The following is a 13088-nucleotide window of genomic DNA, read 5'->3' on the forward strand; positions in this document are numbered from 1 at the left end:
ATCCTCTCAGTTCCGAGCTGCCCTCCAGTTTTGAACGATCCCCTCAGAACTCTCTCTGTCCACGCCTTTTGTAGGGAGGTCCTTCCCTCTTTCCGCCCCGCGCCCCACCCCGTTCGGATGCATCACATCGCGCACCCGCCAATCGGGAGAGGACACGCCACCCCCCTCCCTCTCCTCACTTCGGTGGAGAGGGGAACGAGATTCAAGCGGGAAATGTTCGCGCAGGCGTTTTGGGCGGGAGATGTTTGCGCGGGCGTTTTGGGCAGGAGATCTTGGCGGGAGATGCCCCTTCACGCACTGGTTGCTGCCACTGCCACTCCGCTCCTCCATCCGTCCCGCGGAGATCGTGACCGCACGATGCTCGATGAATGGCGAGTGGTGAAGATGGTGGTGGCGCAGTTGTGGAAGGTGGCGTCGAGGCGTAAGTGGAGTGATTGTTGGTGTCGAGGTTGTTGGCGTCGTGGAGTGAATGGAGTGATCGTGGAGATGTTGGTTGTGGCGATGTTCGTTGTTGTTTTGTGCACCAAAATAACAATAGGAAAATAAAAAATGGCTAACTCAAAACGTTGCTGCCCGGATGAATCACATAAATTCCTTCTATACGACGGGTTTGGGCTAACGACACATGTACCTACAGAGATATCTCACCTGAGGGCCCTTTATGATGTAATGCAAATTTCCACAGCCGTAACAATATCAAGTGAAGAAAAGATGACGGAATGTGCCCAAAGTGTCACTTCATTGAGTGCAACAAAAATAATTAAGGCTGCAAAGGCTCCCATGTTGCAAGGAGTGGCAAGGTGACAGCGGCTGGATTCTCCTTGGGGGAAATCCCCAGGGTTAAGGCCCAGTCACACCTTGACGTTTTCGCCACCTTACGCCGACTTTGAAAAATTTGTTTAAAACGCTGGCACACGTCGAATACCTAATGGGTAAGTTTTGGAAGCACTGAGAGCACGCTGAAAAACACTGCCATACGTCGTAGTACGCTGGCTTTGATCGTTATACTTTGCGGTTGTCCTCAAATTTTAGCATACTTGAAATTTTATGACTTATGCCAGCGTCTGACTCACAAGTTCTGCTACGCTGGCCATAAGTTGTAAGCACGTTATGCGATCGTTGACACACGTCGACACACGTTACTTGTAAGGTACTCATAAGTCGAAACACGTCAAGGTAATGGTTAGCGTGAGTGTTCCAGATTCCCTGGTTTTTTTATTTTTTCATTTTTTCTTCGGTATGACGGTCATGTTGACACTTCGATTTCTAGTGTGGTTATGATTTAAATTGTTGAGCGGCAGCCTATTAATTGTATTATATTATAACCGCACTGGAAATCGAAGTGTCAACATCACCGTCATACCGAAGAAAATTAAAAAAACAGGGAGTCTGGAACACTGACGCTAACCATTACCTTGACGTGTTTCGACTTATGAGTAACTTACAAGTAACTTTTGTCGACGTGTCCCAACGATTTCATATCGTGCGTACAACTTATTCCCATCGCATGCGGAACGTGTGAGCATACGGCAAGTACGTCGTAAAATGTTTAACACGTTTAAAAGTACAAGACGTACTCCACTTACTACGACGTATGATAGCGTACTTTAGCGTTCTATTCACGTATACCAAACTTACCCATACCGTATTTGACGTGCGCCAGCGTTTTAGACAAATTTTTCAAAAATCAGCATAAGCTGGTTAAAACGTCAAGGTGTGACTGTGATGTTGACACTTCCATTTCTCCGGCGGTTATGATTTGAATCGTTGTGCGGCAGCCTTTTAATAGGCTACGCCACGTGATCGTCGGCGATACGTGCAGCGCGCTATGCATAAGTTAGACTATCGTTGGGCATAGGTTGTGAATGCCGACAACAGGCTAAGCATTCGTTGGTATAAGTTATCTATAAGACAACGAAACGTTCTGTGTCCGTTACTAATAAGTTATGCATACGACCAACACGTTATGAATACGTCCGAATCTTTAAAAAAAAAACATCAAAAGTTCAACGTACGCCAGCGTTATACATACATTTTGATACGTTGCCATTGCTGGCTAAAACATCAAGGTGTGACTGGGCCTTAAGGAAGGCAAAATAAATTAAATTAAATATCAATTTAAAAGAACGATTAACATAACGGATGAGAATGAGTCAAGTAATGGGGCAAGTGAACTATGAATTTAAGAGAGAATTGAAATATGTTTTCAGTGGCTACAAAGCAATACTTGCTGAAAAAAAAAAATCAGTGCAGAAGACTCTGTTTAGCTTCTGCCAGAAGGGTGAAAGACACCAAGTTGACGAACCTACACCACCAACATCCTCAACAACATTAACACCAACTCCATCACCAATAAGTGCAAATAATAAGCCAGGATGTCCTCTTGCGGAGTTGTCAGACATGGAGGAAGGGACAGCCAACTCTGAGCCTCTCTCTTTGACTAATTATGAACACCATGCATCCCCACACCATGGCAGGATGGCTGAGAGGTATATCTAATAAAAGCACGTCTGTTTGTTCCTTACACGTTTCCAAACCCCTGGTCTAATTTCCCCCAAAATATTTTGAACCACATTTTCACATGCGGAAGGTCAACGTCACGAAATTTTGTTGTTTTAAAAAAATTATTCATCAAATTGATGTGTAAATATGAAATAACGGTGTTTTGGACGATCGATCGTCCTATATCGGGTGTCGTCCTCGGCGGGGAGAGGGGCAGAGCCTGGCTTGCACCCCTGTGCCTCCAAGTTGATTCGCTTACGAGAATCCAACCACTTGTATTTAAATATTTATGTTCAAAATGCAGAATGGAAAGTACTGTAATACCGAATACAAAGGGTTCAGTTTCTGTGGGACTAAACTGAGTGTAAGGAGGGGTCACACGCTCCCGAGTGATCTTAAACAAGGAAATGAGGTCATTTGGCAACTCATTTCTGTGTTGCACTGGAGTTAATTTTTGCTATACAGTTTTAAACAACCTTCTTAATGTTTTACTCAAGTCTAAGTAAATTGATCTTGATTGAGGAACCCGAATTATTATCCATATGAGGGACTCTATCCTTTGTATAAATACATCACAAAGTTTTTCTCTGCCTGGAGTTGGCTTAATGGTTCAGGTGGTGGGCTTGGGATCCAAGGATCCTGAGTTCAAATCCCACTCCCCTGTTAAATTAATATCAGGTGGGGTTGACTCTGCCTGTCATCCTTCTGAGGTCGGCAAAATGAGTGCCAGCAGCTTGCGAGTATCCTGTATCAGAGTGGCAACTTGTGCAGGATTGTGCCCAATAGTCCATGAGACTGCTTAGGCAGCACCAATGCTCTGCACAGAGTATGGTCCTGATGGATGGATCAATCACAAAGTTTCAGGGTTTTTTATTTTAAAATTGCTGACTGTGACCAGATTCCATCCAACGGGACCATATCCTGCGCAGAGCGTCGGTGCTGCCGAAGCAGTCTCCTGGGCGATTGGGCATAATCCTGAACGGGTTGCCACTCTGATGCAGGTTACTCGAATGGCTCAATCATCCCAGCAAGCTGGTGCTCATTTTGCCCACCTCGGAAGGATGACAGGCTGAATCAACCCCATTTGGTATTAATGCAACGGCCGAGCGGTATTTTAACTCAGGACCCCCAGCATCCCAAGCCCACCGCCCTAACCATTAAGCCAATGCCAGGCATTGTGATCAGATTGACGGTCCTCAACAAATCCATCTCCAATTACGGAAAGACACGCTTCATTTGTGTTTCATGGTATTCAAATTCCGTTCAAATCCCAGCGTTTCTACGTAGATGTTCCAAGTTAAACGCTCCTTTGAACGTGAGTGAGGAATGAAATAATTTATTTACTCTGTCTGCTTGTCTGGCGGTCAAATCAAATTGGAAATCATTCCAAACAGGAAACTAACTGTTTTTATCGACATCATAAAGAACGACACAAACACCAAGCATGAAGAACTAATGTAACGTGTTAAATAAGGTGATGTAAAAGATGCTGCATCAACCGCGGTAAACTTCCAATTATTTTTTTTTTCTCAACAACCTTCAAAATCTTTATTTTACTTCAATAGAATTATATACTTGAACATTGTAGAACACAAATCACTTTTTTGACATTTTCAAAAACCTTCAGTTTAGCAATACTTGGACAAAATATTACGGCATTTTACATCATCTCGACCAATCAAATTTGCTACTCGCAGACCCCGCCCACGTCCATTTTTTTCAAGACTGTGGGGTAAGGTGTTCCACGAACTCTGTAGTTTACTCTGAGTTGAGATCTTAGGAACAAAAGAGGTCTCTGCTGAAATGAAACAAACACGCTTACCAGCAAGGGCTGGGTTCACAGGACCAGATCCACCAAGGTTTTTGACGGGTAGAGCAGGAACTCTGCACACACAGACCAAAAAGTTTGACATCAAAACATCCGCCAGTCATGGATTCCATCTCCATAAATAACAAACGTCGGGTGGAACAAGCTCAAATGAGCTGAGATCCTCGTCCTCTTACTGCCTGCGCGTGGGCTTTCTGCATATACATGGCAAGTTTCACGAAGATCCGATGAAAACTCTGGGTTGTGAAACAAAAAAATGTCAAAAAATAGGAATGACGTCATAAAAATTGATATGACGTCATAGTGATGTATCATATGTGCGGTAATTCATCTCTGCTAATGCCTTGTTCGATTCCCACAAACAGAATTCAAAAAGCTTGCCTAGTTTCGGAGATAATTTTTGAGGCGATTTCCATTAGCGGAGATATTTTGACGTCATAACTTTTTTTTCTAGGAGGAATTTTCAAAATCCGAGATGGTTACTGTCCGCACAGGGTATTTTTACATATATACACCAAGTTTCAGGAAGTTTCGATGAAAACTGTTGGCTGTGAAACAAAAAAGTCCACAAGAAGAAGATGAAGAACAACAACGTGAGTAAGACTTAGAGATCCTGCACGAGGATCTAAAAATCTGCATTCTACCATTCACAATAACATTCTCCAGGAAAAGGCTTTCCATTGTGCATAGCACTCCATGTGGAATCATTGCAGGCTTTCATGAAAACCAATAATGCTATATATATATATATATATATATATATATATATATATATATATATATATATATATATATATATATATATATATATATATATATATATATATAAAAATAATGCCTCTAGAAAGTCCCCTTTATCTATTTGCTGATGACTCCACCCTCTGCCATAACAATCCCCAGCCTTCACATCGACGTGCAGCATCCGCTTCCCTCTCTGCAGACCGTGATAGAATCATGGGCTGATCAAACCCTTGAATATGTCTGAATCCTGCGAAATCTCACAGCATGGTCTCTGTGAAAGGACCGTCTGGCAAACCCTCCTATCTACTTTCTTAACAATCCTCTTGAAGAAGTTCAGTCACTCAAACTCCTGGGTGTCACTGTCAGCCATGATCTTTTTTTGGTCAAACCACGTCTCTAAGTTGGTCACCAAAACCAGTCACCGACATCCTCCATCGTGCAAAGTCCTTCCTTGGCCCACCTAAACTTTTATCCACATGCAAGGCCTTCATCCATTTGGCCTGACACCCCTGGCTTCATACCTTGCTCAGCTTGACGCCGTGGAAACTAAGGCCTTCATGATCATTGAAATCTTCCACAAAGAGGCTGAGTCGATGGGATTATTACTTTCACATCGCAGATAGGTCGGTGTACCGCAGGGCGCACAAGGTCTGCCAACAACCCCCTTCTGGTGAAACTACCAAAATCCAGAATCACTCATTCGGTCCTTCCACATTCTCTTCAATCTCCTTCCTACCCTCCAGGTTTACAAGACAGCTGTTGAACACCATCTCAGATCATATCCCCATCCAAAAACCATAACCTTTTTATTTTTTGCCCCCGTTAATTCTCCCAAAACCCACCTCTTTCCAACTTTCCTGTTTTTTCCTGAGAGTTTGCAACTGTATTCATCTTGTCCACCCCGTGTTCTCCCCTCATCCTCATTCTTCTTCATCTTCGAAGTCTCACCTGGCGTTTTGTGTTCCCTCCTCTCCTTCTGCTGTTCATTTTGTTCAGTTGTGTCCTGATCTTTTCTATGTTCCAGCTTCTCCACGAGCCTCGACGCCATACAATTGTTTTTACATCGACGAGCATAGATGTCCACAAATGCTAGATAAACTGCAGACAGCACGCACGAGGAACCACGAGACGGACGGCATGCATGGGGTATGATGAAACAAGACAGCACTTGGACAAGCAATTTTCTTGTGTCTGGGGATATGCCAACTGGCATCTGTTTTTGCAATACCATCGACAGCAGTGTCACTTTCAGAGCGTTGTGGATGGAATGGCCATGAAGAATACCGAGAGCTGTTCGAACGTACAAATCACCAATTCAGAATCACATGATACTATGAGAGCACACACGGTGAGTGGCAGGATTGCTATGCGAGGGCATGCACGGATCTGAGCTCTCTGCTCTGGAGTTCAATCCACGACGACAAGTATTCCATCAAAACTGCAGGAGGTTCGGTTTCAGAAAGAGGTGAGGGCATTGAGGAGCATGCGGTCCTTCGGAAGCGGCATTATATCGGCTGCCAACTCCGCAATGCGAACGTCAAATATGCCACATCTTTTGCAAATAATATGTTGTTGTTTTTTTAAAACAAGTTCGAATTGCGAACATACCCCGTGGGAGTTCATTGGTACAACTCTCAGGTGAGCGATAGCACGGACGACGGATAGTTTTGAAATTTGGTAAAATTTTCATCGCATCAGAAAAAGAAACCAAAACACATCACAAGAGTGAGGCTCGTTGCATATCATCATTTGCGACTTAATTTTGCGTTGGGCATCGCCCAGCGCATTTAACATATATATTTTTTTAACAACAATTTTAAGAAAATGGGCCGAAATGGGCCGTTCCTCGGCCCGAAGGGCCGCAATCGCACTTTTGGCTCAGCTAATGCCTGCGCATATGTGTCTAGTATACGCCTGCCAATTTTCATAGAATTCTGTTCACGAATAATAGAGAAATCGACGTTCAAATGAACTGTACACAATAAAAGAGAGAACGTGAGCGGCGCTTAGACCCCGTGGGGTGAAAATGAAGATCTCCATTAAAGGCAGCCTACATACTGGTCCACGACAGGATAAAGAACCCCTTCAACTCATGTTGGAGGAGTGTTTGGCAGACTCGCCATGCTCGCCAAGCACGGGTCGGTGAGAATGAACAGCCATGGGATTCGAGCCCACACCAGTCATTCGAGGAAGAAACAAGTCTCTCACCACGCGACCAAACAGACGCAAATGGTGAGATTCAACTGTCCCTGTGTGTGGCAAGGTGAGAATCAGAATGCATTCTCTTCTACCTGTAATAGCCATGCTCACCACTAATTATTACGCACGCAAATAAGCCAGTAGTTTAACAATCCCATCGCCTTACTCCTATCTCTTCCCCACATTTTTCCCTTCTCTCTCCAATACTCTCACACTCTCTCCTCTCTCTCTCTCTCCTCTCTCTCTCTCTCTCCTCTCTCTCTCCTCTCTCTCTCCTCTCTCTCTCCTCTCTCTCTCCTCTCTCTCTCCTCTCTCTCTCCTCTCTCTCTCTCTCTCTCTCTCTCTCTCTCTCTCCTCTCTCTCTCCTCTCTCTCCTCTCTCTTCCTCTCTCTTCCTCTCTCTTCCTCTCTCTTCCTCTCTCTTCCTCTCTCTTCCTCTCTCTTCCTCTCTCTTCCTCTCTCTCTCTCTCTCTCTCTCTCTCTCTCTCTCTCTCTCTCTCTCTCTCTCTCTCTCTCTCCTTATCTTTCCTTATTCTCATTTCGGCAATTTCATTCAACTCCCCCACCCCAACCCCTTCATGTATACCTACCAAATCGATGGCCCCCCAAAAATCAAATCTCCAAAGGTGATTCAGGAATTACAACGATAATTGCAATTAATCCGCTCGCACCGAACAACAAGAATGCCAACATTCAAGTGAGTGTAAAGAATGCCACTAAATGTAATCTAACCTAGCATGTCGTCAATAACATTTAAAGCAGAAATGCAACATCAAGAACCAAATGTCAAGATTACTTGGTGCTGACAAACTGTCTCAAGGATCTAATTGGCAATGTGCTGCATCCACCCATGAAACTCACACCAGGCGTTTGAGAGCTCGCGTCTCCACATTGAGAAATTGGACCAACAAACAATGACCTTAAGGTCAGAAGAGCTTGTGTTAAACATCCCCTCACTGAGATACAGATCAAAATGAAGCGTTACAAAGAACGAAATGGGTTGGCAGCAACAGAGTGCGTAAAATTCATGCTTTCTGTAATTCCCAATGACGGCTACATTCCAGGGATTATCATGTGTCGTTGAGATGATCTGCGGTGACATTGCTGCGACTTTTCAGAAGAGGTGCCGCGTCTGTCACTGTTGAGTCGTGAACGTGGTTTATTTGGATGAACCATTCCACATCTTGCTCACCGTTCAACGATTAGCGATGGCTGGAGTGTGTCTTTCCAGGGAACAACGGAGGTACTTATGTCGCAAGGTAAAGGAAGTTCATAACAGGATCATATAGCAGCTTCCTTCCTATTAAACCGAAGCATCATCGCAATGCAATAAGCCTGGTGTTGGCTTAGCAGTTAGGGTGGCTGCCTTGGGATCTTAGGGTCCTGAGTACGAGCCCTGTTGGTTGCTAAGTTAACACCAGGTGGAGTTGACTCAGCCTGTCATCCTTCCGAGGTCAGTGAAATGAGTACCAGTGAACTGGTATAAAGGTACTGCATCAGCGGCGTAGCTGCGCCCCAACAAAATGATGGCTACCCGGCAGCCAAGCTGCCATACGCAAGAAGAAGAAGATTGCAATACAGTTTTCAATGGGTTCAACCCAGATTATGGTCCTCAATAATTTTCAATCCCCATTCAGCTTTCAGGGAAACCTAGTACGATTCTTGGGGCTGGTAGCTTAGCTTGGAGATATGCACACTCATCGTTAGGTTGTCTAGTCCAGGTTTGAATCTCAACCTGGCTATAAATGGTCACCCTGGTGTTTTGCATGCAGGGCGAGGCAACAATGTGTGTGCCATTCATTGCAAGGACATTAAGCGAGGAAGCCCATCTGCCAACAGAAGGGGTGGTGGTGGATATTAAAGATCGCTCGGTATCCTCGGTGATACACAGCAGCCTGAACAAATGAGAAATTCCTGCCCTGAAGGACTGCTGTGAAGGCAACAGCAAACCACCCAGCAAGAGGATAACCCTTGGCAAAAGGATGCCTTGGCGACACCAACGCTCTGTGAAGAGTATGTATGGTACATCGAGGATTATGATGAGTTCATCTGCATTCTGACTTGATGACCTAGTCAGTTGTATGAACAACGAAACCAAGCCTTTTGGAGGGATTTTTCAAAATATGATGTTGCGACATATGGGACAACACAATTGAGTATGTGGCGATAAATAACTCAGTGTAAATATAACAAACATACAGCTATGGAATCACTTCTGACGAAGCTATCTCTGAGACAGTGGATAAAGCCTTTCGCCATTGCTCAACTTGGAGCAGAGGCGAGATCCCATGAGCACACCTCACTCATTTGGTTACACCACCTTAAAGGTTCTTTTATTTACTTGCTTAAACAAACCATTCCACTATTTTGTTTACACTTCCTCCTTACAACAAAAGAGAGGACGTATGGTGTATGGCACAAATTATGTTGCTTTTCCCAGAGGAGCTATTAATGTCGCTATAAGCAACCAAATAACCCAATTTGACAACCCCACGTCCTAACAATGGAGAGATGCGCTCCAGGATAACCAATAAGTGACATAATTTGTTCATAAGTTGAGATTTCTGAATGTAAACAATAAACAACAATAACAAAAACCACATTTTTTTGACAGAGAAGAGTTGTCAATGACCTCAATGAAGTCGGTCTTTTTTTGTTGTTCTTGGGGTCTTTGCAATAAGCCTGGTGTCGGCTTAGTGGTTAGGGTGGCGGCTTGGGATCCAAGGGTCCTGAGTTCAAGCCCCGTTGGCTGCTGAATTAACACCAGGGGGTTGACTCAGCCTGTCATCCTTCCGAGGTCGGCGAAATGAGTGCCAGTGTACTGGTCCCGGTGTATGCCCCGGTTAGAATAGGTGTACCATATCCCTTTGTGTCGTAAGAGGCGACCAGGGTTGGCGTCAGGAAGGGCATCCGGCCATAAAACATTGCCTCAAGAAAAAGCCAAACCCCTGCACAGCAGGGAAAAATGGCTGTAAAAATGGTCATTATTATTTGGGGTCTTTGCAATGTGGACGAAAGGTGTCGCGAGAGGATCAATGGGTCCTTCATTCCATTCCCAAAGCCTAAACGTTGGAATGTTTCCTCTCAAGTCAAGTTTCATAGAATCAGTGGGATGTATAAGGTCGATGCTCTGATGGCCGAGCATACCTTTGTGGCTTTTGGCACCCTCTGCCATCAGTTGTGACTTTCTTGCAAAAAGCTTAGGGAAGTTTTGTCAAAATCTTTGGACAATTTATAAGAAGGCTTCAAAATGTTTTACGAGCCTGGTGTGGGCTTGGTGGTTCGGGTGGCTGGCTTGGGATGATGTTAGCGTCTTGAGTTCGAGCCCTTTTGGCTGCTGAATTAACACCAGGTGGGGTTCACTCAGCCTGTCATCCTTCCATGGTTGGTGAAATGAGTACCAGGGTACTGGTATCGGGGCACAGCATCAGTGGCATCGTTGCGTCCCAACAAAATGACAGCTATCTGGCACCCAAGCTGCCATGCGCAAGAACAAAAAGAAAATGTTTCACAACTCAATCATGTACCGTATGTTGAAACAACGTAACTTATTTTATCTTGCCCCACATAATCACCCTTCATCTGAATACACTTAGCCAATTTGTTCTTCAAACGGCAAGTTCTGAAAACGGAAATCCTCAGATTTCTCCATTAACCATTTCAATTTCCCTGAAAATATCTGCTGTTCTTCCTTTGCTCCAATCGGTTCATCTGAACATGTCCTTGTCAAAGTGGACATCTCTCTGACTATTATTAGAGAACCACCTCACCGCCGTCGAGTCTGGCATTTCACTCAGGCCGACTGGCAAGGACTTCAAACAGCCAAACTTCCAGACTGGTCTCCCATCTCTCCTTCCTCAAACATCAACTCATCCTGGGAATTCTTTCAAAGAAACTTGCTCTCTCTCATACACAGATTTATCCCCTCTTGTCTTCAGTTGTCCTACCCTTCCTCCCGCCCTTGGTTCACTGAAGCTTGTGGTGAGCCAGTTGTCCTGAAACAACTTGCCTTTGCCTCATGGAAAGCAAACCCAACTGAGGGCAATCTCAGTTCCTTCCACAAAGCTTGGAACAAGTGTGTATCTACCCTCAGGGGAGCCAGAAAGCAACATCTTTCTCATCTCAAGTCTGAACTCTCAAACCTCTCTCCCTCCTCAAAATTCTGGTGGCGTCTCGTTAAGTCTGTTTCTGGTGTTTGTTCCCCCTCCATCCCCTCCCTTACCTCAAATGGCGGCCCAGCTGACATGGCACATGAAAAGGCTGAATGAATAAACACCGTGTTTGCTTCTAAATCTTGTGTCCCAAACCCATCGCTTTCTGTACCCACCTTACCCAGTCGCACCCAACTGTCCCTGGACTCTGTGTCCTTTTCTCCTGACAAGGTGGAGAGCTTGCTGTCAAACCTCGACTCAGATTCTGCAACCGTTCCAGACGGCATCAGCCCACATGTCCGAAAAACCTGCTCTTCTGCTCTTGCTCACCCTCTCTCTGTTTTGTTCACCCTCTCATTTACTCAAGGTCATCTGCCATCTGCTTGGAAATCAGCAAACATCACTGCCCTGCACAAAACAGGTGCAAAAACAGATCCCTGCAACTTCAGACCAATCAGCCTTCTCCCAATCATCAGCAAGGTTATGGAATCCATCATCGCTTCAGACATCAAATCCTTCCTCTTCTCCAATGGTTTGATTTCCAATCATCAACTTGGATTCAGACCAGGTCACTCTACCCTGGATATGTTGCTTCTGCTCTTCCAACAATGGATGGAGGTCCTCAACGCTGGACATGAAATCAGAGCCATCTCCCTAAACATATCACGCGCTTTTAATACGGTCTGGCACCTTACCCTGTTCAACAAACTCTCTTCCCATGGTATCCAAGGCCATCTCCACTCATGGTTTGCAGACTTCCTCTCCTGCACACCCAAAGTGTGGCCCTTCATGGAGTTCTCTCATCAACGCTTCCTGTCCAGGCTGGAGTTCCTCAAGGCAGTGTTCTGGGCCCTGTACTTTTTCTGGTTTTCATCAATGATCTCTCTGACTCTGGAAAATCCTGTTTATCTCTTGGCTAATGACTCCATCGTCTGCCATATCATCTGTCATCTCTCAGGTCAGCAAGCAGCAGCTTCTTCACTCTCTGCAGATCTGGATAAAATCACAATCTGGACCTCTGGGCTGGTGCTCCACCTCTCACCTTTCCGGCTTCATGCTGTGCAAACCAAGGCATTTAGGATCATTGATATCTCCCATGGTGAGGGTGTCGTTGGGTCTCTCACCGCAAGCAGGTCGGTGGTCTTTCTGTCTTCTACCATCTCCTCTCCGGCCTCGCCGCCCCCCCCCCCTTTGCTCTGTCTGAAATATGTCGCCTCCATATTTCCTCAGGGCGCTCAAGGTCCGCCAGCAACCCCCTTCGGGTCAAACTACCAAAATCAAGAATCACTGCTCACCTTCACTCTTTCATTCCTCTTTTTTCTCACCTTTGGGACAAACTCCACACTCTCTTCAATCCTACTCTTCCCTTCAGGTCTTCAAAACAACTGTTCACCACCATCTCTTATCTTCCCCCATCCAAAACCGCGATCTTTTCTACCCCCACTAATCCACCCCAAACCCACCTCCTTCAAATTCCCTGCTTTCCTTCCTGAAAGTCCCTGTAACACTGAAAGTCCCTGTAACAATGAAAGTCCCTGTAACAATGAAAATCCCTGTAGTGTCCATCTTGTATTCCCCGTGTTCCCCGCCACATCCCTCTCCATTCCTCAGATCTCCTCATGTCTCTGTTCCCCACTGTTTTTTTCCTTCCCTCTCCCGTCCCACTTG

General features: G+C 45.1%; 1 protein-coding gene across 3 annotated transcripts in view; it reads right to left on the bottom strand.

Annotated features, from left to right (window-relative positions):
- Window positions 1-13088, bottom strand: part of DTX1 (deltex E3 ubiquitin ligase 1) — a 131461-nt gene that overhangs the window by 40586 nt on the left and 77787 nt on the right. For all 3 annotated transcript variants that reach the window (XM_085859109.1, XM_085859110.1, XM_085859111.1), the window contains one exon: window positions 4325-4386. In XM_085859109.1, the coding sequence (XP_085715235.1) occupies window positions 4325-4386 (62 nt within the window). The remainder of the gene's footprint in view (window positions 1-4324; window positions 4387-13088) is intronic.

The sequence above is a fragment of the Eptatretus burgeri genome, chromosome 16, assembly GCF_056783735.1.
Source record: "Eptatretus burgeri isolate ZD-2024b chromosome 16, Ebu_testis_v1, whole genome shotgun sequence".
NCBI lineage: Eukaryota > Metazoa > Chordata > Myxini > Myxiniformes > Myxinidae > Eptatretus > Eptatretus burgeri.